Source organism: Crinia signifera, chromosome 2, assembly GCF_055691185.1.
Source record: "Crinia signifera chromosome 2, ASM5569118v1, whole genome shotgun sequence".
Lineage (NCBI taxonomy): Eukaryota > Metazoa > Chordata > Amphibia > Anura > Myobatrachidae > Crinia > Crinia signifera.
Window position 1 is genome coordinate 68,017,890 of NC_139218.1, and position 26,980 is coordinate 68,044,869.

General features: G+C 47.4%; 2 protein-coding genes across 2 annotated transcripts in view; one reads left to right on the plus strand and one right to left on the minus strand.

Moving 5' to 3' along the window:
* The window catches only part of CPD (carboxypeptidase D), an 83,859-nt gene extending 70,147 nt beyond the window's left edge, over positions 1-13,712 (minus strand). Inside the window, exon 1 of the mRNA XM_083172295.1 lies at positions 12,923-13,712. Coding sequence (XP_083028421.1) covers positions 12,923-13,545 — 623 coding nt within the window. The 5' untranslated portion in view covers positions 13,546-13,712. The remainder of the gene's footprint in view (positions 1-12,922) is intronic.
* Positions 13,713-16,330: 2,618 nt separating this feature from the next.
* Positions 16,331-26,980, plus strand: part of TMIGD1 (transmembrane and immunoglobulin domain containing 1) — a 92,973-nt gene continuing 82,323 nt past the window's right edge. The window contains exon 1 of the mRNA XM_083170986.1: positions 16,331-16,555. The gene's annotated coding sequence lies outside the window, so the exon portion shown is untranslated. The remainder of the gene's footprint in view (positions 16,556-26,980) is intronic.

The window sequence follows — 26,980 nt, forward strand, 5'->3', positions numbered from 1 at the left end:
ACACTGGCTAAGTAAACATCGATATATCAGCCGTTAAATTAATTGTTGGTCAATGTGTAACCAGCACAAGACTGTGCAGCTACATACTAGACGTCTGTCCATTCACAAAGCGGTTTACATGTTCAAGATCACTAGTAGGAGTTACACATACATAACCTGCCACAATTGTCCTCAATACATTTTGAACAAAAAATAAAACAAAAAGGAAACAGGATATTATCTCAAACTTTTCCCGATGTTTCGCTTAGGGATACTCAGGGGCAAACGCAGGATTTTCAGAAGGGGGTTTCCAGAGGGGCGGAGCAAAGCACGGAGATGGACACTTAGGTGATCCAGTATATGCCGGGTCAGTTAAAGTATTATAGATAGACCAAATGTATAATAATAAAAAAAAAATATATATATATATATATATATATATATATATATATATATATATATATATATATATATATATATATATATATATATATATATATATATATATATATATATATATACACATATACATACATACAGGGGCATCAACAGCAGTGTAGACCCCTGGGCATAGCAATGTATTTTGGCAGCTACCGATCGTCCAGCGGTAGGGGTGGGGGAAGCTTTGATGGTGGGAGATGGGGTGGGAGAATGGGGCATTGGGCTGAATGAAGGGGCCCTGATACATAACTTCCAGGGTGGTAGAGAATGTTTAATATGCAGAGGAGGGATGTATAGTGGAGTGGGCTGGGCTTATTATTCATAATTTTCTGGGGGGGGACGACACGACAGCTTGCTTGACCGCAGATATCTCCAGTTCCCGGAAATAGATTGATTAGATTTTAATGGAATTAAAAACTAGAGAATCCCACCTACCAAATGGTATTGGGGACTAGGGGATTAGAATTCAGGAGACAGAGCAATCTGCCAACGAGAATATAAAACTACATACCAGGTATGTGGAGCTGGAGCAGTAACCAGCAGCTAGAAGGCTGATATCTCTGGTTCTGGACAGAGTAGAGACAAGCTACTAGTATCTATCAAAGGGGGGAAGAGTCCCAGCTTTTGGAATATACCCTCAGAAAAACTCTAAAAGGTGCGTACACACGGGGGCGATTTTGTCCAAAATCGCGGGAAGTATGGTCGCTGAGCGACCATATTGCCCGCAATGGGAGTGTGCACCGGCGATATATCGCTGGGTGCGCGCTCCCGTTTTTGCCCCTGTGGTGATCGCTGGTCGCAGGAACATGCTCCTGCGACCATCTGATTACCACTGCCGGGCTCCCCCCGGCAGTTTCTTTTTCATCAGCGACCATCTCTGGTCGCTGATGAACAGGAGAAACTGAGCAATATATTGCTCAGCCATATATTGCTCAGCAATATATGGCTGAGCAATATATCTCCCCCGTGTGTACACAGCACAAGTCAGACAGAACCTGAAAAATCTGACTGGGAAGAGCAATTAACAGGCTTGGATGGGGACCACTGCTTTGAAGTCAGATATCTCCGGTTCCCAAGGGCCGATTTTTAAAATTCTTGTACCAATGGAAAGAGGGGACCCTCAGCTTTCAGGCTATGGCCCTTAGACTCCTGGGGGCGTTGGGTAATCAGAACAACCCCCACCCCCCCCCCTACATACAAAATGTCCAATTTTTGGCAAAAAAATAGGATTTTGGGTACCTACCGGTAAATCCTTTTCTCGTAGTCCATATGGGATACTGGGCTTCACTACTATGGGGATTGAGACCTCCGCAGGAGAGACAGGCACATAAAAGAACTTTCAGTGTGGGTGCACTGGCTCCTCCCCTCAATCTCCCTCCACTAGTCAGTTAATGCAAAAACTGTGCCGAAGGAGAGCATGTGAGGAGTATGTGATAATGTATTGTGGTGAGATTCATCCAGCACACCCAAACGAACAAAAAACATATAAAAAAGAGGTGAATCCTAACAACTTTAGAGGACACCTGTAACTGTAAACAAGGCTATAGACATGTCTATGCTATAGAAAACAAGGCAATAAGCCTAACATGAAGTAGAATCTGACAGCAGAAAAACCGCACCGAGGTGGGCTCCCAGTATCCCATATGGACTACGAGAAAAGGATTTACCGGTAGGTACCCAAAATCCTATTTTCTCTACCGTCCAATGGGATACTGGGCTTCACTACTATGGGGAGGTCCCAAAGCTACCAGAACGGGTGGGAACGTGCGGAGTCTGCTGTAAAACCGCATTCCCGAACTGGGAATCCTCCCTGGCCAGGGTGTCAAACTTGTAGAACTTCACAAATGTGTGTTGCCCTGACCAAGTTGCGGCCCTGCAAAGCTGCATAGCCGACACCCCTCGAGCAGCAGCCCAAAAGGTACCTACAGACCTGGTTGAATGAGCCTTTACTGAAAAAGGAAGCGATAGACCAGCTGATGCATAAGCCTGTTGGATAGTACATCTTATCCACCTGGCAATGGTACGCGTTGAAGCAGGTAAACCCTTCTTCTGCGCATCATAAAGCACAAACAAGCTGTCCGTCTTACGGATCCTAGCTGTGCGCTTGACATACCCCTTAAGGGTGAGGACCACATCCAAGGAATCTGGTATATCCGGGTGTGTTGCACTAGAAGGAACCACAATAGGTTGGTTTAGGTGGAACCCTGACACCACCTTTGGAAGGAATTGTGGTCTAGTCCTGAGTTCCGCCCTATCGTTGTGGAACACAAGGTAAGGGCTTCGACAGGATAAGGCTCCAAGCTCGGACACCCTTCTGGCCGAAGCTAGGGCCAGCAGAACAACAGTCTTCCAAGTGAGGTGTCGTAGCTCAGACTCCTCCAGTGGAACAAACCGGGCTGATTTTAAGAAAGTAAGAACCACTTCCAAATCCCATGGTGCAGTGGGAGGCACAAAGGGGGGCTGAATCCTCAGAACCCCCTGTAAGAAGGTTTGCACTTCCGGCAAGGCCGCAATCTTTTTCTGGAAAAACACAGACAGCGCGGAGATTTGGACTTTTAAGGAACCCAATCTGAGACCCTTATCCAAACCAGCCTGAAGGAAACGTAGCAGGTTGTTTAATCGAAAACTGGCCGAAGGCAAGTCATTCTTCTCACACCAAGCAATATATCTGCGCCATATTACATGATAATGAGCAGCCGTCACCGGCTTCCTGGCTTTTATCATTGTAGTGACGACAGAGGGATGGAGACCCTTGTGGACTAAGATCTGCCGCTCAACCTCCAGGCCGTTAAACGTAGCCGCTGTAAGTCCTGGAAGACGAACGGGCCCTGGAGGAGCAGGTCTTTTCTTAGGGGCAGACGCCACGGGTCTTCCACTAGCATGGCCTGAATGTCCCCGTACCAGGCCCTTCTTGGCCAATCTGGCGCCACCAGTATGGCCTCCGTCCCCTGATGCCGGAGCCGCTTTAGCACCCGAGCCAACAATGGGAGAGGTGGGAACAGGTACACCAATTGGAATTCCCAGGTCCAGGTGAGAGCGTCCACCGCTATGGCCCCTGGGTCTCTGGTCCGTGCACAGTACCTTGCTACTTTGTGGTTCAAACGTGAAGCCATCAGGTCGATCTGAGGGAGCCCCCACAGATCCACTATGGCATTGAACACTTGCGTGTGAAGGCCCCACTCCCCCGGGTGAAGATCGTGGCGACTCAGGAAGTCCGCCTCCCAATTGTCGACCCCCGGGATAAAAATGGCAGACAGGGCCAGGACATTCTGTTCCGCCCAAGACAGAATCTTTGACGCTTCTCTCATGCAAGGCATGCTCTTGGTACCACCCTGCCGATTTATGTAGGCCACAGTGGTGGCATTGTCCGACTGGACCTGGATCGCCTTGCCCTGTAACAATGGAGCTGCCTGTAACAGGGCATAATAAACCGCCCTCAACTCCAGCTTGTTGATATGAAGGCCCGACTCCAGTGGGGACCATCGACCCTGTAGGCGGACTCCCTGTGTCACAGCTCCCCAGCCCCTCAGGCTGGCGTCCGTGGTTACCAGAATCCAGTCCTGGATCTGGAACCGTCTGCCTGCCAACAGATTGGATGAATCTAGCCACCACTGTAGCGAGATCCTGGTTCTTGTTGCAAGGCCAATCCTTCTGCGCATCTGCAGGGGGGAGCCGGACCATTTTGTCAGAATGTCCAATTGAAAAGTCCTGGAATGGAAGCGGCCAAATTGTATTGCTTCGAATGAAGCCACCATCTTGCCTAGAAGTCGGAGGCAAAGATGGATCTGTACCAGAGGTGACTGTAGGACCTCCCTGACCAGTTGTTGTATTGCAGTGACCTTTTCCATCGGCAGAAAGACCTTTTGTTCCGATGTATCCAGGATCATGCCCAAGAAAACCATCCTCTGGGTCGGAACCAGCGATGATTTGGGCATGTTCAGGATCCACCCGTGGTCTCTTAGAACCTGTATGGACAGTTTGAGAGCACTGCTTAAAGCCTCCGCCGACCCTGCCTTTATTAGCAGGTCGTCCAGGTATGGCACTACATTGACCCTTCGGAGTCTGAGTAGTGACATCATTTCCGCCATTACCTTTGTGAAAACCCGCGGGGCTGTCGACAGGCCGAAGGGTAACGCCCGGAATTGGTAATGGTCGTTCCCCAAGGCAAACCTGAGATAGATTTGGTGTGGGGGCCAAATAGGAATGTGTAGATAGGCGTCTTTGACGTCTATAGAGGCCAAGAACTCCCCTTTCTCCAGACTGGCGATCACAGAGCGCAAGGACTCCATCCTGAACTTGAACACACGCAGGAAGGGGTTCAGTGACTTTAGATTCAGGATGGGCCTTACTGAGCCGTCTGGCTTCGGGACCAGGAATAAGTTGGAATAATATCCCTGGCCCTGCTCCGTGTCTGGCACCGGTACAATTACCTGAGACTGAAGCAGCCTGGTAATGGCCCCCTGAAGGAGCACCTGATCTTCCTGGGATGCTGGGAGTGCCGACCTGAAGTATCGTCTGGGAGGAGGTTTGTCGAATTCCAGCCTGTAACCTAGAGAAATGAGACCCCTGGCCCAGGAATCCAGACCCGACGCGTCCCACACATGGCTGAAATGCAACAATCGCGCTCCCACCGCGAGAGAGTCTCGTGGCGGGAAAACCCCGTCATGCTGCAGGCTTAGAGGAAGCCGCGGCATTTGGACGGTCCTGGGTGTTGGAGGAGCTAGGCTTCCTAAACTTGCCTCTCGTGCCCCTGCTGGCATTGGAGGCGCCCCTGGCCTTGGGGCGAAACCTGTTCCCACGAAAGGACTGCTGGGAAGCACCTGTGAAGGTACGCTTTGCAGCCGTGGGAGCTGATGGAAGGAAGGTAGATTTTCCTGCCGTGGCTTTGGAAATCCAACCGTCTAATTCACTCCCAAACAGCCATTCTCCTGTAAAGGGAATACCCTCCACACTTTTCTTTGAGTCTACGTCTGCAGACCACTGACGTAGCCACAAGGCCCGTCTGGCTGAAACTGCCATGGCTGAATTGCGCGCGTTTATAGCGCCCAATTCCTTTTGCGCCTCGCACAGGATCTTAGCGGTATCCTGAATGTGACGCAGACTGTCACCTATCTGGGCCACAGTCATGTCACCCAACAACCCCTCCTGAATCTGGGTTGACCATGTATGAATTGCCTTAGCCATCCAGCAGCTGGCTAAAACTGGGCGCTGAGATGCACCACTAGCCGTATATATGGACTTGAGGGTAGCTTCCAGCCTCCTATCCGCCCCATCCTTAAGGGTGGATACCCCTGGGACTGGTAGCAACACCTTTTTAGAAAGGCGGGAAACAGAGGAGTCCACTACCGGTGGCTCCTCCCATTTCTTTCTGCCCAAAGGTTCAAAAGGATATGCATTTGTGAACCGTTTTGAAAGAGTAAACCTCTTATCAGGGTTTTGCCATGCAGCCCTGAAAACAGTTTCTAACTCTGCCTGCTCAGGGAAGTACACTGGCTGTTTCCTCTGAGTCATGAAGAAAGGATCTCCTTCTGTGGATGCCTCTACTGGGAGATCTAAAACATCCCTAATGGCCCTGATAAGGGGCTCGGGACCATGCACTGCCGCCTCAGGAGCTGGTTCCTGCAGACCCTGCTCCTCACCCTCCTCCAATATGTCCTCATCGTCCTCATCTGTGTCAGGATCCATTGCAGTAGCCTGCCTCTTTTGAGGCTGTGCAGGAGGAGGAGGTACATTAAGGGTATGAAGAATATCCACCCTGGCAGCTAACATGGACAATTCCCTCTGAACCCTCTGCGTTTGCTGAGTGTTAGTGGAAAGCTGTGAAGCCACAGAATCCAACAAGGTCTTTATGTTGGAGGCCCACGCAGGCTCCTGCTCGTCTGCCTGCGACGGCCCCACCAACTGTGGGGGTACCCCACTGATCTGGGTGTCAGCACTACTGGGCTGTGGTGACATACAAGCCTCACAAGTAACCTGGGACTGTGACTTTGGCACAAACTTGGTGCTACACACCATACAAGTGAACTTTTTCACCATGATGAGATAGTACTACAATGTCTGCAGTACAACACAACCCCCACGCAGTCACACACGTGCACACACCACACTGCTGGATGTGAAAAAATAGACTATGTGTTTGTTTTATGCTGTGCTGTAACTAATCAGTGGGGAATAAACAGAGCAATTGGGGAGCCAAGTGCACCCTTAACCTGAACTCACAGATCTGGGTGAGCTGGTAACGCTAACACAGTGACATGAACAACACAGTGTCTGAATCAGCCAGATAGCGCAGCAGCGCTAAAAAGCTATAAAAAACCTGCTGTCTCTGCCGTGCTGCAAGTACCCGGATCCACCACGCCAGTGAGGAGCCCTCTGTAATGGAGTCTGGCAGCGTGTGAAGAAGCAGGAAGTGACAGCGCGCGCCCAGCAGAGCTTGGTCCCGCTCTGAGTGAAGCCCCGCCCCCTGTACACGGAGCTGGCGCTTCTATATATTTATACTGACATTATGTGTAAATATATATATATATATATATATGTATCATACATTTTAACCTGAGGGGTGTCCCTGGTGGTCCAGCGGCAGCACCCCTATGCCAGTTACCAGACGCGGTGTTCACGCAGTCCCTGCTGGAGGGCCGCCATTACTAGCCGTCGTCTTGCCGCACCAGAAATGGCTGCGGGGACCCCTTGTGGGACCCCCAGCCTGTACTCACCACTGAAGTCTTCAGACCTGTCAGGGGTGTGCGGCGGCTAGGGGGCTTGCTCGCTACAGCGCAATGCCGTGCGGTGACAAGCCCCACGCAGGACCGAATTGTCCTGTAGCAGGGTCAGCTCTGCACCTGAAGAGGTCGGGGACTGATCCTTCCCCTGACACCCACGAAGCAGGACAGCTGTGTGGTCACCACAGCGCCCCAAAATAACAAACTTTGAAAATAAATGTAGAAAAACTCTGGAGCATCCAGAAGCACTGCCTCTCCTGAGGCACATTTTTCAAAACTGACTAGTGGAGGGAGATTGAGGGGAGGAGCCAGTGCACCCACACTGAAAGTTCTTTTATGTGCCTGTCTCTCCTGCGGAGGTCTCAATCCCCATAGTAGTGAAGCCCAGTATCCCATTGGACGGTAGAGAAACACACATAAGCCAAGAGAAGTTCCAGAACTTACATGTTTTTGCAAAAAAACAAAAGTTGATATTATTGCCGGCAGTCATCATGGATTTTGTTTTTTTCTGCCTGAGGGAGGCAAAGCAAAATCCCTGATAAACAGCCCTAGAAGCTCCGGGTGAAATTTACTAAGATGTGAAATACACTTCACAGGTCATGTTGCTATGGGCAACCAATAAGAAGCTACTTATTTACCACCCTCTAGAAGATAGTAGACAGGATGTGATTGCAAAAACACATAGCCAGAGAATTTATATTGGATTTTATTTACAATTTTTTTTTATTGAGTCATTTTTTATTGCATTTTTCAAACAGAGAGAAAAACAAACAAAGTCCCGACAGAGACAAAATGAACACATAACATGTGAGATCAAGCAATAGTTTAAAGTAAACATAGAATGATAAATGTATATAGAGAAATTACTGTAAGTACTGACTCCCTTTGCCAATATAAATGGAACATAATTGCCCGAAGGCGCCATCCGGGGAAGTAGAACAACAGGAGGTAAAAGGAGCACACTTATAGGATAATGATTTTTTGAATAATACTACAACCTTATAATGGAGAGGTAAACAGAAAATTGTCTCCCTAAACCTAACAAATTCCCAACCCACCACCCTGTATAAACTTACCCCAACCTAGGCATACCTGGATCCCCATAACACCCCTAAACTATAAGGACTAAGATAACCCACCCCAACCACTCAAAAAAAGGATAGAGGCCGTATGGACTAAAAGGAGGAAGCAAACTAGTGGTTTGTAGTTAGGGCCTTCAGTTCTATCAGCAGGATATATAATCGCGTCATCACCCTAACTAACGTGCAGTCTACTTGGGTAGGGATCATTTGATCTACACAGCATGATGGTCGACAGTCATTAGGTCGACATTGGAAAAGGTCGACATGGGTCTAGGTCGACATGGTTATAGGTCAAAAGGTCATTAGGTCAACACTCAAAAGCTCGACATGGGTTTTTTCACAGTTGACATGGACACAGTTTAAAGTGCACACTCGGCACACTATTTTATTCTCCCACCATGCCCTAGTGGACGGAAGGGCATGAAATACCGCCTGTCGGCAGAAAAAACAGTGAATAACCCCATGTCAACCTAGACATTGTCGACCTAACGAACTGTTGAACATACGACTTTTCGACCTTTTCCCATGTCGACCATCATGATGTAGACCAAATCCCGTCTAATTGGCCCCTCCCATCCCACCTATTCTACATAAAAAGGATAACACACATGGACTGACTGGGGCAATAAACCAACTAATAAAAATAAGCAAATAAAATTGAGCACTTATACCAAAATATAAAAATAAAATAACAGTATGCTCACTTTCAGTAACTGTATAGAAATAGTATTACAGTAGCAAATGTACAATAGAATTAAACAGTAGCAAGTGAGCCAAAATATTTATAGAGCAAACATATACCTAAAGCAGTGAGCATAGGATCAAAAACAATAAAATAAAATTAGTCTGCGCAGGCCCCTAGCATCCACAGAGCCATAAAGAGAGCAGTCACTCCATCATAAATCCAAAAGCATACAAATGTAAAACGGAGATGCTGTGACAAGGAGTCCAGGATCAAGCCATTAAACCAAAGATATGTAGATAGGCTCCGGATAAAGGCAACAAAGCAGTTCTGGAGAGCAAACTTTTCTACCAGAGTTACATGGCAGATATCCAGACAGCATCCTCCAATAGGAAGAGAAATATCAGCAAGTACAGTAGATAGGTAGTGGTAGGAAGTAACCATCGGAGTTGCCGAACCCAGGTCAGAAGCAATAGAAGGCTGCACAATTTGGCAGGATAAATCCAGGGGATGTGTGGATTCAGACAGGGTATAGGCCATATTTGCAGGATAAGAAAGCACAGCAACCACATTTCCCAGTTGTGCAATAATCTTCTGTGTAGCGGTATCAATTGCCTTAAGCAGCATCCTTAAATGATCAGCCATTTTAACGATGATGTTTAAACAATATTCGTCAGAAAGAACAAGGTGGAGGCTAGCACACCACCAAGTCCTATCAGTTATCAATTAAAGGTGGTGAAGAAAGTTATCCAGTGAAAGAATATTGCAGTGCAGGGTGCCCAAATAACAAGTATTGGCTACCGATGCTTAATGTAAAACAGTGATCCATGTAGTACACACCAAGGGTGGATGAGGTCCCAAATTGTAATGCACCACAGGTGTGTGTACATTATTACAATTTTTGCCAGCATTTCCCTTTAGACTGTTCAATTACAACACTTTTTTTTTTAAGCAAAATATATCCCATTATTTACACGCAAACATAGAGGATTCAGGATAAGATCCCCAACCTATGTGTTTTAGCAGGAAAAAATAAATGCTGCCGATACAGACAATTATTGTATATAATTCTGCTTGGAGTTAGGGTGCTCGGATGCTGCGCTTTGGACTATTCTAGTTTAGTATAACCCTATTGTAGATAATTGCCAGAATCGGGGACAACTTATCCCTTGGGGACTCAATTAGCCACAGTAAATTACAGCGGCTAACTGAATACTGTGCTTAAACATAATGATGAGTGTGGAAAATAGTCATTGAACTGATTGAAAGGCAGATCTGTCATACATATCCACTTACACTTCTAGCACTGTTAAGAACACGCACCTAACTCAATCTAACCAAATCTTGTTGTTAGGTATGAAAAAAATCCCTATATTGTTAGGTATGAAAAAAATCCCTATAACCAAGTTGTGCCGTCTAATAGTGAAAAGCGTCGATTTCATGGAGCACTAGGGGCCTTTTGAAGCTTAGAGAATCCGGCCCTAGGTCTTTGTTAAGGCCCATACAAACACTAGACGATATGGATCACAATATCACTCAGAAAAGGCATTCTGAATGATATTGTGAGCAATATTGTCTAGTGTTTATGCTCTGCATCATTAGCGACCCCCCCCCTCGTCGCAACTCTCTGCTTAATGAATAAGCCATATTTTACATTGCTTTATACGGTAAAGGAACAAACCGATACGGTCATTATACAGACATTGGAATTCTGACCGCTGGTACTCCAACAGGGGGGGGGGGGGGGGGGGGGGGAGCGCAGAGAAGCAAGTTGCGGGCTCGGTGGCTCTCCACAGGTTCTGTTCTCCCTTTATGGTGGTCATGGACACCCAAGCCGCTGTCAGTCAGCATCCAAACTGTTGGGAATTTTACATTGGGGATTATGATGTCAGTGTACTGACAGACGGAATCCCGACTGACGGGACGTCATCCGATTAATGTATACTTGTAAAGAAGCAATGTACATCAAAGATAGTAAAGCATTCATCCTATGGTAAGAGAGTCACAGCTAAAATAAATGTATGAAGTAATGAACAATATCTCACATGGAATTTCACTCCATGCCCACGAGCCATGTATGTAGTCACCAGGAATGGATCACGTAACATTTCTTCTTTTTTTTTTGACCAGGTAAAACTGAATCCGCTGGTTAAGCAACGTCTTCATTCAGTAAAATGCTATTTTTTTTTTTTTCGTTTTCTTTGGAAACCAGAGATTGAGCCTCACAAATCAACTTATCGCTGTGAGCCATTTCCCGTAGAAACAGCTCCACGTTGTCCAAGGTTTACCAGAAAAAAACATTAAACATTTGTTTGGCAGGAATCTGGGCATTAGCTTATGCTTTTGGGAGTGAAAAATAATTATTTGATTGTGTCACTTGACTTGTGCAGAGAGAGTTACCTTTGGGTGGGGTTTTAACTCAAAGTGAGATCTAAATTGCAGTGTAAAAATAAAGCAGCCAGTATTTACCCTGCACAGAAACAAAATAACTCAACCAAATCTAATTCTCTCTGCACATGTTACATCTGCCCCCCTGCAGTGCACATGGGTTTGTCCATCTAAGAAGGATTTTGTCAGAAATAGTGAACTTGAATAAGGCCCTATATGAAAACCTCCGGAAAAAAAAGCACTTTATATAATGGTCATAGTGTTCAGTCAAATTCAATCCAAAATATTTAGGTGTCGGATGACTCACCAATAGTTGGAATCCCGGCTTACTTTGGATATTCTCCCGTGTGGAGGCCCACAAGGGGCTTGAATGCCCTCACCCTCCTGTCATGATCGAGACAGTCGGTATCCTGACTGTGGGGGGAGTTTTACCATACCCAGATATCCACTAGACAGCATTTGGTGACATGTTCATGCTGTTCATTAGTTTTACTATTTAATTAATTGTGCATAAAATGAACCCACAGCAGCCAGATGATCATTAAATGAACTTTAAACACAACCGAACAAGACCAATCAATACTACAAATTTGATAGTCCTGGGTTATGGCATGTGTAATTTGAAACATTTTCTTATAAAGATATTATGATGCTATAGTTTAATAAACATATACAGGTTGAGTATACGTTTAATGCTCAGGACCAGAAGAATTTTGGATAACGGATTATTCAGTGTTTTGGAATATTTTTATATTTGAAAGGTATCTTGAGGTATCTTGCATTTATGTTGTATAAGCACATGAAATACACACAAATATATTTTATTTGTGCATGAAACAAGGTTTTGAAAAATGAAACAAAGTTTGTGTGTACAATCTCTGACACTGAATTTAAATGACAAACAATCATGGTCCTTGCACACATTTAGTCCCAGTTACATGTTATTACCCCAGTAGTGCCAGTTACAGATGTACCCAGTAGGTTTTCAGCAAAATATTTAAAATAAAAGTACATTTTGGAGACTATGGTTTTCAGAATAATTTGGATAACAGATATTTGGATAAGGGATACTCAACCTGTATATTATAAAGCAATCATAAAGTTATTTTGCCATTGCTCTGGGTAGCTAGCAAGAAAGAATATTATTTAATTAATTGATTAGATGTACATGTAAACCCTTTACCCTATTGAGTTCACATACATAAGTGGAATTATTGAAACAAAAATTAATTAGATTAGAAAATAAGATTCCCTTGCCATCACACAACTGTCAGGTTTGCAAAGCACAGGTTGTATGTAGTCCGGGATTTACTGACTTAGAGGGTGGTAATGTGGGTGATTGGACCTTTATAAAGTAACTATTTTGTCAGAAGAATAACCTGGGGCACTAACGTTTCAAATACATAGATCAACTTTTTTTTTAGCATTATGCCATATTTAACAGATTTGGAACACAAGAGACATTTAAGTGGACAAATTGAGTAGATCCTGAGCTATGTTATTCGCCCACAGGCAGAGACAGGGGCCACAAAGCTGCGCTGCTCACCCACAGGCAGTGACAGGGGGTAAGACGACCTGTGCTGCCTTAACTGCTCTTTCACACTATCACGCCATCCCCAGGCACTACCCACCTATTGCCTTGGATCCATTCCATCATCGCTACCACCTCCGGCAACTGCTGGGGATCTGGCGGTGTCTGCTGCCTAGAGAACTGGTCCGGGAAGTTGCGGTTCAGGTCCAGGTGCTTGGCGTTATCCCTGCCCCCCTTGTCTCCCCGGCAGTCACCCTCCTTGGCCGCCTCAAAGCCGTCCGGGTTAAGACTGGGAAGGATGTAGATGTCGGTGGTGTTTAGCAGCCGGGTGACGCGCGGGTCCCGGCCGTAGTTATCCAGCAGGTACTGGGTGACATAGACCAGCACCTGGCGGGACACCGCCTCGTCTCCGTGCATGTTGCCAACGTACTTAAACTGTGGCCGGTCCGGGGGAGCTGTATCTGGGTCAGCCGTCAGCCTCATCACCCACAGCTCCCGCTCTTGCACCGACATGCCGATGCTGGAGAGCCGGGCGAGCTCCGGGTGCGCCTGGGCGAGGGAGTGTAGCCGCTCGCTAAGCTCCTTGTGACTGTAGTAGCGGCTGTACGTCTCCGGGCTCTCCTCCATCTCCTTCTTCACATGGGCGGCGAGCGCTGACGGGAGCGACATATATGACAGCAGGACCGCCGCGAGCAGCGGGAGACAGCGGCCGGGACTCGCCATTCTGTCCCCAGTGTGACTGGCTCCGTCACCCTCCTCTTCCACCTTACTTCCTGTCTGCAGCACATAGCAACCGTCCTACTAACTTAGAAACACTGACTTCCGGTTTCTGTGCCCCATTTCCGGCATAGGGTGCTTTTGATGCGTTGAATTATGGTGCTCTGTGCCCCACTTCCGTCTTCTCCGGGCTGTGTTCGTGTGATAGTGATGGGAAATCTAGTTCGTTTTGGTGACTAGTTCATTATGATCTAGTTCACCCAAAAGATTAGATCAGAAGATTAGTTCATCTAGTTCATTTAGTTCATTATTCCATCACTGACTCAGAGACTGAGAGGAGTGCATGGATCTAGATGAACTAGACTAGATTATGACACACAGAGCAGGCATTGTAATACTAGCTCATTGTAGGAGTTATAGTCTTGTTAGAATGATCATATACTGTATGTTTAATAAATCAGATTATTTTCTAGTTTAGAAAAGCAATAAGTTATACAGCACCCTTCTAGTGACATGCTTATTGTTTAGCTCTGCAATATTAATCCCATTGTGGTTATTACTTTACCTTCCATAATATGCAAGTAAAATACCCAAATTCAGAGTTTTTTAATAAGTCAATTTTTTTCTGCTTTTAAAATACAGTAATTAGAAAAAAAACATGTCCCCTTGCCCCAATTTAGCTGACATTAGAGAGAGATAAAGTAGAGACTTTGCAAAGTAACCAGTTGCTGATTGGTTGCTAGGGGCAACTGCTCCACTGTATGCATCATGAAGGTTCATACTAGGGTGGCCAATCCCGGGATCGGGATCGGCGGGATCCCGGGATTTGGCCCCCAAAACGCCGGGATTTCAATCCCGGGATTGGAGTTTCCAATCCCGGGATTTTCGGGATTAGACTGCGCATGCACAGTCTAATGCCGGGCAGCGTCTGAGCACTCGCTCAGCCGCTGCCCGGATACTCCCATACCCGGCAGAGCAACCCTGCGCAGCGTGACCTCTCAGCGTGACGAAAGGTCACGCTGCGCAGGCAGGCAGAGATGAAGCCGCCCGTCCACCTAGCCAGCCCACCCAGCAAGCAAGCAACTCCGCATTATGAAGTCGCCCGCCCACCTAGCCAGCCAGCCGACCCAGCAACCCGGCTCCCGAAGTAGGAAGCTGCCCACCCGGCATCCCGGCTCCCACCCATCAACCCGGCCGCCGGCCGACCCTGCAAATGTAAGTAAATGCGGGGCGGCCAGGGCGTTCTTTTTTTAGGAAAGCCAATCCCGGGATCCCGGGAATCCCGGGATTAAGCATTTTTCAATCCCGAATCCCGGGATTGAAAAAATGCCCCGGGATTGGCTTCCCTAGTTCATACATATCCATCTCTGACTAATGTGGAGTAAACAGAGCTACTACAGTATACTGTATAACATGCAGCAGCCAGCACTGTGTCTGTGGCTGCATACACACAATACATATGCCTGAGCACAGCAGTGCCACACATGGTAGCTCACAGGTACTGCACAGTCTCATTATGGTGTATAGTCAGAGATTATTATTTATTATTATTTATTAACAGTTTCTTATATAGCGCAGCATATTCCGTTGCGCTTTACAATAGCAGACAGTGATACAACAAAACAGGGTATTTACAGACAGTCAAAATGTAGGAGGGCCCTGCTCGCAAGCTTACAATCTATAGGGAAATAGGCATTGATACATAAGGATAGATACTTTATTCTTTATTGCATCGATTTCACCAGAACGCAAGGTTCTATGACTGGTTCTGGTATTTGATAAGCTTGCCTGAAGAGATGAGTCTTCAGGGAACGCTTATAGGTTTGGAGACTGGAGGAGAGTCTTATTGTGCTTGGGAGGGCATTCCACAGAGTGGGTGCAGCACGAAGAAAGTCCTGCAGTCGGGAATGGGAGCGGGTAATGAGTGTGGATGAGAGACGCAGATCTTGGGAGGAGCGTAGAGGTCGTGTTGGATGATATTTTGAGATAAGAGAAGATATGTATGTTGGTGTAGTTTGGTTTATGGCTTTGTGTGTAAGTAGAAGAATTTTGTATTGAATACGGTAGAATACAGGTAACCAATGAAGTGACTGACAGAGTAGCTTTGCAGACGATGAACGTCTGGCTAGGAAGATTAGCCTTGCAGCTGCATTCATAATGGACTGTAGCGGTGAGAGTCTGTATTGGGGAAGGCCAATAAGGAGACTATTGCAATAATCAATGCGTGAGATGATGAGAGCATGGATTAGAGTTTTTGCAGTGTCTTGTGTAAGGTAAGGGCGAATTTTAAATATGTTTTTTAGGTGCATGTGGCATGATTTTGAGACAGATTGAATGTGGGGTACAAAGGAAAGTTCTGAGTCAAGGATAACACCTAGGCAGCGAGCTTGAGAGGTAGGAGTGATTGTCATCTTCTCAACAGCGATAGAGATATCAGGTTGGTAACTACTATTTATTGGCGGAAATATAATTAATTCTGTTTTTGAGATATTAAGTTTGAGGTGGCGAGATGACATCCAGGATGAAACAGCAGAAAGGCATTCAGAGACACGGCTCAATACAGATGGGGACAGGTCCGGGGAGGATAGGTAGAGCTGAGTATCATCCGCATACAGATGATACTGAAATCCAAAAGAGCGGATTAGTTTGCCAAGAGATGAGGTATAGATTGAGAAAAGCAGGGATTAGTTCAGGGATCTGTATGATCAGTGAACTAATTGAACTACTGAACTATTTGCAGGACTCATGAGTCATCAGGACGATGTAGTTCATTTGGATCCGCAGAGTCCAGACCATGTCTGAGCTCAGCACTGCCATCTTTGGCAGCTACCATGTACTGCCTCCTGTGTATTGCATGAGAGCTGATAACATGGCTGCTGCAGAAGCTCCTACACAGATCCCAGTAGAAGATTTAGCACAGCAGTATGCTCAGGACCCAGTACCAGTACCAGTACCAGCAGCAGCAGCAAGTGTTTGGACATCTGAACTAATCATATAATGATAGTATCACATAAAGGTGAGCAGCATGAGCACACATTCTCACTCACAGACACACCACACAACTTTGTCTAGGCAGTGCATATTTTTATTTTATTAGATCTGTATTTGCTGGGCTTTGTTGTACTTTTAACTTTAGATACAAGAAGGAAAGATCCAGTAAATGAGCCTTGGAGCTGCTGGGCTCTGTCTGTCTGTGTGTTACACTTCCCACTTGCTTTACTTCCTGGTGAACAAAATGAACTAATCTTTGCCAGAGCAGTGATCTGAACGATTTAGTTCACTTTGAAGATTAGTTCATTTTGAACTAATCATTCACGAACTACCCATCACTATCGTGTGACTGACCTGGGTTCAAGAACCGCCCCTCGTTTGCCATTTCACATAGACATGCCCATTGCCCACGCTAAGGGGCAGAACTATGGCCCTTATTCTGGTTGGTGCGGCCAGAGCCGCACACGGGGCTCCGGCCGCACAAACCAATCCCCGCCCACCCTACGGATCGCCACGGCCGTCCGTACACGGACGGCTGGCGATCCGCATAAAAATGGTGGAGGCGTACGCCTCCACCATGGTGGGAGCTGCCCCCTGCATTCGATGGTCGTCGACCATCGAAGGCAGGTCCGCACGCCCCGGCAGCTCCCGCAAGCTGAGACCACACGGACAATCGTCCGTGTGGTAGCTTGTATGGGGGCTGAAAGCTGACATCCGGCGACGTCAGCTTTCCGCCCCCATGAGTTGCGTCATGCCCTCATTACCATGCATACGCCCCGCGTTTGCATGGGAACGCCCATGAAACGCGGGGCGTACACATAGGGAAATGAGGGCATGAAGCCTCTCACGCCCCTATACGCCCCCTTTGCGGCGGACGAAATACGTCTGCGGCGAAGGGGGCTGCACATGCGCAGATTGACCTCTGCGCATGTGCAGAAGAAAAACATCGGCGGTACGGCCGCACGCGGGCCGTACCGTCCGAATTAGAATAAGGGCCTATGCTCCATGTCCCGACACCTTGAAAATAAAACATTGGGAGGGCCATCGGTGCAGTCGCCATCGATGGCGAATCTGCAACCAACCATCGATAGTTATAAACTGTGATGGATAACCATCGATTTTAGCTATCGATGGTTATCCATTCTCTTTAACTGTCTGGCCCTTAGGTCAAACAGAACGTGGGAGCGGGGCTTCTAGGTTTGTCTGGGGGTGGAGCTATGCTCTGTGTCATGACTCCCGAGTCCTGGCACCTTGAAAAAAAAGAAACATGGTATATTATATTCTAGGGATGGGTAATCATATGATGTTTCATCGGTAACATCGGATTTATGGTTCCAATGTTCGATGTTTAACCCTACAATGTTGAGGATCCAATGTTTCCTCAACATCGCTAGATTTCTTCGCCGATGTTTTTCTCAATTTTCCCCAAAAAAATTCTTTTGTGTGTCACTGTGTGGTGCTCTCACTGCTTCGGGCAGCTAGCTCACTCCTTGTTTTATATTCATTGACAACTTAAAAACACAGATACAAAACGTTAACGGTGTGATGATGATACAGACTTCAGTTGACAGAGGAGAAGAGAGAGAGAAAAAGATTGACTAAAGAGTATATGAGAATATTAATGGTACTGTATAGTATACTCCTATATTGCAACAAAAAAAGGCCAGTTTTTTTTAATGTACAGTATTTTCTATGTTGCACTGTATGAACAGTTGTTTTGTTATTTTCGGGTGTGGTATAGGGGTCCGACAGTCATTATCCCGACATCGGGATCCCGACTGGCCGGACCCAGACAGCATGGTGAGTGCAACTAAGCCCCTTGCGGGCACGGTGGCTCACTACGCGAGCCACCTATTTTATTCTCCCTCTATGGGAGTCGTGGACTCCCATGAGGGAAAATAGCGGGTGGCCGCGGGAACCCGGCTGTCAGTGTTTTGACAGTCGGGATCCCGACGTCTGGTGAATGCTTGTTGGGATCCCGACTGTCGGGACCCCATCCGGCACCCGTTATTTTCTATGTTCAACCAGAGCCGGCCTTAGGCATAGGCCAACTAGGCAATTGCCTAGGGCATTTGGAATGCCTAGGGGCATCAGCAGCTTCTGCTGATTAAAATGGTATGCAGCATGCCTATTTTGTGTGTGTGAGTGAGGCTGTTAACGGCTGTGCGAGTCCTGTCTGCGGGTGGGTGGGATGTGCAATAGTGTTCGGCTGGGATGTGCAATAGTGTTCGGCATGTGTGTAAGGGGCATTATGTGTGTCATGTATAAATGCATTAATAATGTGTGACATATGTGTAAGGGGTATAATGTGTGTCATGTGTATAAGGGCATTAATAATGTGTGACATGTGTAAGGGGCATTATGTGTGTCATGTGTAAATGCATTAATAATGTGTGACATATGTGTAAGGGCATAATGTGTGTCATGTGTATAAGGGCATTAATAATGTGTGACATACTGTATGTGTAAGGGACATTATTTGTGTCATTATGTGTATGAAGGGCATTAATAAAGGTTGGCATAATGTGTAAGGGGCATTATGGTTATAAGGACATTAATAATGTGTTTCATGTGTAAGGGGCATTACTGTGTGGTATTATCAGGGGTGCCTAGAGAATGGGGTAGGGGGTACAAATTACCCAGGCCAAAGTCTGATGAAAGGGCCCAGTGGGGGCCCCGGACCCCATCCCCTTAAGTGACAGCAGCAGCTGCAGCTCTTCTCCTTTATCCAGCACACACTGCTTTGTGCTGGGTTTCAGTGTGGCCATGGAGGTGCTTAAAATACAATATTTTCTCAGGATTTTTTTCGAAGGGTATAATGTGAATAATATGAGGAGTAATGTACATAAGGTAAAGTGGTACTACTGTGTGATGTAACGTGAATAAGGGACACCATTGCATGATATAATGTGAATAAAGTTGCACTACTGTGTGGCATAATTTGAATTGGGGGTACTATTGTGTGTCCATGCCCCTTCCCAGCAAAAACACACCCCTGTTTGGGCTCCGCACCGAATGGGTGCGCTGTTTCTATTTAAAATATTGCGGGTAGGAGCACCAAAATGATGACTGCAATGATGAGGGTTGATGATGCTGGGTAAGGGGAGCAGGGTCAGAGGCGGAACTAGTGGCGGTGCTAGGGGGCAACAGTCAAAATCTTGCCTAGGGCATAATTTAGGCTAGGGCCAGCTCTGTGTTCAACAGTTAATTAGCCTGTTGCTACTGGTATAAATCAAGTTAAAAATGATACTTCCTTATCTTTGCGGCGACTGCTTATGGTATGGACCTTTCGTAGCGTACGGCAAGCCGCGAGGGTTATTTTCGGGGTCCCCGCCACCATCTATTACTTTTAGTAATGTTGTGGCAAGCGAAGCAGTACAAGACACTGAGCAATCATAAGGGGACCATCGCGATTCACATAGCAGCTAACGTAACTGGCGTAAGCGGAGGCCGCAAAGATGAGGAAGTACCTTTAAAAATATTTTAAAATAGCACATTGGGAGCTTCTGTGAATTGTTGCAATAAAGTTTTGCTAGTTAATGCTTCATTATAAGCCTCCAACAAGATACAAGTTTATTAGTGTATTATATGCTTAAGTAGACAGTTTATTAAAAATATATAGAAACATCGGTTAACATCGGTTTTAGAGTACCAATGTTTAGGTCTAAATGATGTTTTGTAACCAATGTTGAAAAACATAATTCAACTGATGTTTTCTTTCGATGTCCCATCCCTATTATATTCCCTATGCAGAATAAGAAACGACTATGCACCCATGACACTCCCATGAGACCGATACACGTGTGTGCTTACTTGTCTCCCATTTGATACCATGAATTGCCCAATGAAGCTAAAGTTAACGTCTTATTTGGCCAGCTTCTTATTCCAGTTTCTAAATCTTATTCACTTCTTATTCGAGCTCCATCTTCTTATTCAGAACATTCAGTGTTGCAAGGGCAACAAATTTGACACCGGAAATTAACTGAGGGGAGTCACTTGCATATGACCCACATTTTTTTTGCCTTGCACAACACTGCTTACACATTCATTTTTATTCCGGCCTGGGCATTGGTCAGCAAAGGTGTGGTGGTGTTTACTTCCCCGGTGGGTGGCGTTTACCCGCTTGCTAGGCAGCAAAAGGATGCTGTTTAACGAGTTGTTCTGAATCAGGCCCTATGTTACATCAGTGACTTATTAGTTAACCTCCGGTAACCATCCAAGAACACCTTACACTTTTCTTATGCACTGTGGACCTTATTCTGGTCCACATGTAGCGCTGTGTGTGGTTTTAACGTGCGGAGACCAAATCATTCAATGCACGCAAAACTAAGACACTGTCAGGTGTGTGCGTGCGCCCTGTAACTGCCAAATTTCCCATGGGCGCATCCCCTCGCCAACGCCCCCCGCACGCTTGCACCCAGCGAATGCACATGTGCAGAAATTCGCATGCACATTAGGAAAACATCACTCCCCCGAACGATTCAGGTCCTCTGACTCTGTATTGTGACTTTTGTATGAATGGAATACATTCGTGGTGCAACCCAAACCATGTAAAACCCTTTGAACTAGTAAAAAATAATAACATAATGGCCTCCACAATAGAAAAAAACACACATTGGCCCTTACAAGAAATTAAAGACACTTTTTTGTGGGTATTCATTTCTTTTGAGCATGGCTATAATTAATGGGTGCCCAATGGACATTCAATTGAGTTTGGCATACAATAGTTATTGGGGTTTTTCCACCCAAAAGCACTGATTCTGGTTCACTCGCAAAAGCAAATTCTCTCTCTAATGGACAAAAACATGTGCACTGCGGGGGGGGGGGGGAGATGCACATGTAAGATGCAGAATGAGTTACATTTGGTGTTATTTATTTTGTTTCTATGCACAGTAAACACTGACTGCTTTATTTTTACACTGCAATATAGATATCAGTTTGAAGTACAAACCCACCCAAATCTAACTCTCTCACATTGCTACATCTGCCCCCCCCCCCCCTGCAGTGCACATGGTTTTGTCCATTAGAGAGAGAATTTTCGAGTGAACCAGAATCAGGCCCTGAATTTTGCTGTGTGCTATATGGGCATGATTTATACCTGATCACACAACCGCAAATTTGCATGGCCAGCGTTGAGTTAAGACGCCGCCCCACTAGAGTGAAATCCCACCTTGCGAATTAATGTGCTTACTGTGCTAATGGATGTCAACAGCTACAAATCTATTCACAGCTTCCATCATAACAGGCTCACCATCGACTGATTTTTACACTGGGCAGAGTAGCCAGAGACTTACTCGGCAGTGCGATGGAAAAAGACGTACTGTGTCCGTCCTGAAGCTGATGTCAATCAACCTCCCATTAAGCATTTAGGCATGCCTGCATTTCCCGGACAAGCCCAGCATTTTTTCTGGCACGCCTGCGTTTTTCTTAGCACTTCCACTAAATGGCAGGTTACCACCCCCAGACACCAACTTCCTGTCAATCACCTTGCAAATGGTGCATAAATAGAAAAAGTAGCAGGGGTACTTGTTTCCTAGCACGGCGCCAGCGATAAAAATTGTATCCATCGGGACCCCCGAAATCGCGTAGATCGCATCGCATGCAACCAAATCGCATGCGATGCGATGGACGCGATTTTTACATTGGAATCAATGTAAAATGGTCCCTAAGACCCGATTTTACATTAGCCCCAATGTTAAATGAGCCCCAGACCCCAATTTTTATTGTTTCCTAACCCTGATGGGTCAAATGCCCCCCCATTGTTAACGCCACCCCACGATCAACGCCAACCCGAAGCGTGGCGAGCGTAGCGAGCCCGGTGAGGGGACGCGCATTACTTCACAGGTATTAGGCGTCCCCTCGCGGGGCTCGCTGCGCACGCCACGCTTCGGGCTCGGTGGCTCGCTGCGCTCGCCATACTATATAAAATCAACTCCACACCGATGTGGATAGTGGGGGTATGAAAAGGTCGGAGGACGCGTACCGCCGCCCCTCGCGGGCTCGCTGCGCTCACCACGCTTCGGGTTGGCATTCATCGTGGGGTGGCGTTAACAATAGGGGGGGGGGAATTTGTCATGTAAAATACCCATAAGGGTGGGTATACAATGAAAAATCTGGTCCATTGGCCCATTTAACAATGTCCCCTATGTAAAATCGCGTCCATCGCATCGGTCACATCGCATGCCTTAACTTAAGGCGTGCGATGGACGCGATTTTTTAATTGCCGGGGAAAAGGCTAAAATTAGCCCTGAAATCACGTCGGTCGTGTCCATCGCATACCTTAACTTAAGGTATGAGATCACCTACAACGGGCGCCGTGCTAGGAAACAAGTACCGTAGCAGGCATTTCATCGCAGTACTACGGCCCATATGCATGCACAGTATATCAATAATTTGCAGCCATTCAATCAGGTCTGAATCAGGCCCTATATCAGCGAAACTTGCCTCAAGTGCTAGATAAAGCGCCGAATCCCAAACTACAGACTTTTTTCACACATTTCTGTGCACCACCTCAAGAGGCTACAAACACAAATGATTTCAGAATCAGAATCAGAATCAACTTGCGCACACTAGGAATTTTTTGTGGAATTACAGTGCAGCATCAAGCGGGGGATGAAGGGGGGGGGGAGACATTACATACATTCCATTGAGACATTATACACATTACATTGAGAGCATTTAGACATCACTTGCAGGGATCACATGCCCGCCGAGCGGCACAGCGCCTAGGCAGCCATCAGCGGCGCCACTGGTCGTTGCAGCAGCCAGGTAGGTGACAATATAAGCAGGGACAGTACAGTTATCACACCGGGATCACATACCCGCCGAGCTGAGCAGCGCCTAGGCAGCCATCAGCGGCGCCACTGGTCATTGCAGCAGCTGGGTAGGTAATAATACAAGCAGAGACAGTACACTTATCACACAGGGAACACACACCCGCCAAGCTGCTCAGCGCCTAGGCAGCCATCCGCGGCGCCACTGGTCATTGCAGCAGCCGGGCAGGTGACAGCATGAGCAAAGACAGCACAGATTAAATCAGGGACAGTACAGTTATCACACAGTAGACACGGGATACATATTGCTGGGTGCACAGTTCCTAGGCAGACATTTGCGGCGCCATCTTAAAGGCCTCGACAGGCCATCCTCCTGTATGGAGAGCCAGCGCGGGCAGTGTGGACAGCACAGGCAGCGGCCGGGGGGGGGGGGAGGAGAGTCAACGAGGCTTGGAGTCCATGAGGCCTGGGATAGATAGTGATAGATAGTGAGGCCTATGGCTAGGCCCTCTCTGGCCCAATCTCTTGAGCCATACCTTCTCCCGGGCACCACATTCATCCAGAAATCCGAGGGGCCAGTCGGGCTTCCCAGCCAGGGCCTGCCTGCCTGGAGTCTCCTCCGCAAGTGTCGGGATCATCTGCTGCAGGCCAGGGTTCTCCTCAGTAGGCCCGGATTCTACACTGGGGCCGGGGCTCCATCTCTGCTGCGGTGGCCGAGGGTCCCGTTGGCACTAGATACAGCAGCGGGTCCTCACTGCAGCATCATCTGGGCACCGTCCGTCTCCCCCTTCCTGCTTCCAAGTCTGTCCGTCTCCCCCTTCATGTTCTCCGCGCCGGGCGAATACACATCACCGGATGGACGCAGCGCCGCGACGCCGGGGGGACGCAGCGCCGGGGGGGGGGGCACAGCGCTCCTTCACTCTCTGACTCCTCCGTTCCCCCGCCGCTCCCCGCCGTCACTAGCACCTTCTCCATGGGCTGGGGATGGGAGCTCCGTGGATGGAACACCGGAGCTCTCCTGCACGCGACCATCCCCGGCCCCACCGGAAGTCAATTTTACCCCCAATCAGAGCAACAATTGAATTGCTTTGTCAGGTGGCCATTAGAGCAGTAACTAGGGCTGTGCCACAGCACAGGATGAAGATGACCGCTGGGCAGAACAGCCTGTCACAGTCTGTCAAATGCCTGTTGCAATGTATATTACTAATAATAGAGGTATTATTGTGTGGTGTAACGTGTATAAGGGGCTCTGTGTGGCATAATGTTTATAGGTGTTACTTACTGTGAGGTATACGGTTTATAAGGGGAACTACTGTGAGGCATAGCATGTGGTACTATTGGAAAAATTAATGTGTATTTGGTGCTGTACTGTTGCATAATGTATATAAAGGATAATACTGAGTGGTGTAATGTGAATAAGAGACACTACCGTGCAATGTAATGTGTAGTGGTACTATTCTGTGACCTCGTCCCTGTCCTACATAGCCATGTCTCTAAGTTTGGCACGCACCTTCACTATTTCAATATGTGGGGAGGGGGTCTACCAATTCTCTTTCTGGCACAGTGTACCAAAATGGTTAGTTACAGCTTTACTCCAGTCCCTTCTCCTCTGTCTCTCTCAGGTGCCAACCCCCTGATACGTGATACAGTCAGTATTCCAGCATGCCAACTACACTGGAACATCAAAATCAGGGCACTGCACGTAGCTTCCCCTGTATAATAATAACAAGAACAGGACACCACAGGCTGCTCCCATGTATAATAATATCAGGACAACACAGGCTGCTCCCCCTGCATAATACGAGGACACCACAGGCTGTCCTCCCTGCATAATACAGGACACCACAGGCTGCTCCTCCTTCATAATACCAGCATAGCTCCGCCCCACCAGTTGTTTGCCTCTAAGTGTGATCATTAATTCCACCTTTAGGATCCCATAATGTAACCTGTGGGTGAATACCTGATAACATGTGGAAGCAGAGTGCTGCACAGAGCATTTATTACCCTTGTTCTCATTACCGTGCATCAGCATCCATAATACCACATGGTGGCAGACTTCACCTACAAATGAAGACAACTCGGGTGAAATGTAATAGGCTGCGAATGTGGGTTTTGGGCGATTTTTAGTAAAAAAAAATTGTCGATTTTGCACGTTTTGCCGAAGTCACGTAATAGGGTGCGAAATATACTTCGCACATGGTAACTTGCCGATTTCAATTCGCACTTTTATTGCATCCAGATCTTTTCTCATTCAATAATATACAAGTCGCTTATTTAATCGGATTCAAAATTGCATTTCGCATCCAAAAAGGGTCTAAACATCACCACTGAAACAGACCAGGTTCTGATGGGCGAATTGGGCCAAGAACAACCTTTGAAAAATGCTGAAATGGTTAATTTCACCACAGGCAGGGGTGGATTGGCCTGCCGGGAAACCATTTCCCGGTGGGCCAGCCCATAATAGACATAAAGAGGCTGCTCACCCCCCTGGCTCGGCCGCAGACCGCACGGCCGCTGCTGCAGCAGTTTTCCCCAAACAAATATGATTGCGGCCAGCACCGGTAAGTAAAAGTAAGCAGCCAGCAGTAAAAATGGCCGCGGGAGGGCTGGTTTGCAAGTGCGGCCGCACGCAGCTGCTCCCGCTGTTCTATCTGTCACTGTGCACTGTTACCTGCAGCCACTGGAGGGCGGTACTGAGCCACCGAGGAGAGGTACCATAGAGAGGTACCATAGAAAGCAGGGAGCAGGTGAGTCAGTGAATCCCCCCCCAGAGCGCCGGTAGTGCCGCACTGAAATCCTTGCACCGGGTGACCATGAGATGCGCCCTCCCTGGTGTACATCCCCGCTGCTGTCCTCAGGCTGCCGGCTGCATCCTGGCTCCCAACCCCCTTTGATGTCATCAGTCATGACAGCGGATCCTGGAAAGGTGGCAGAGCTACATGAATTGGAGGAGCGGGGCTACATGGGTGGAAGGGGGTGGAGCTAAACAGTAGCACAGTTAATGAAAGAATTTGAAGGAAGTAGATACACTGCCAGCCAGCCAGCTTTTAAGGTAAATACAGTGGTGGTCAGGGGCGGAACTTGTGAGTGGTGGGCCCAGGTGCAAAAGAACAATTTAGGCCCCACACCCGTGGGTGACATGGGTACAAGCTGCTGGTCTAGACAGCAATGGGCCCCTTAGTCCTCAGGGGCCCCGGTGCAATGCACCTGCTGCACCAATGGTAGTTCCGCCTCTGGTGGTGGTGCTGGTGTTACACAGCACTACTACTGGTGCGGGCATTATGCAGCACTTCTACTGTCGGCAACTGGTGAGGGAGGGCATTATTCTGTGTCACTACTGTTGGCAACTGGTGTGGGCATTATGCAGTGTCACTACTGTTGGCAAATGGTGCAGGTGTTATGCAGCGCTGCTACTGTCGGCAACTGGTGAGGGCATTACGCAGCGCTACTACTGTTGGCAAATGGTGTAGGCGTTACGCAGCACTACTACTGTCGGCCACTGGTGCGGCCGTTACCCAGGGCTAGTACTGTCAGCAATTGGTGAGGGTATTAAGCAGCGCTACTACTGTCGGCAACTGGTGAGAATGTTACACGGTGCTTCTATTGTCAGCAACGGGTGAGGGCATTATGCAGTGTCACTACTGTCGGCAACTGTCGGGTGTTACGCAGCGCTACGA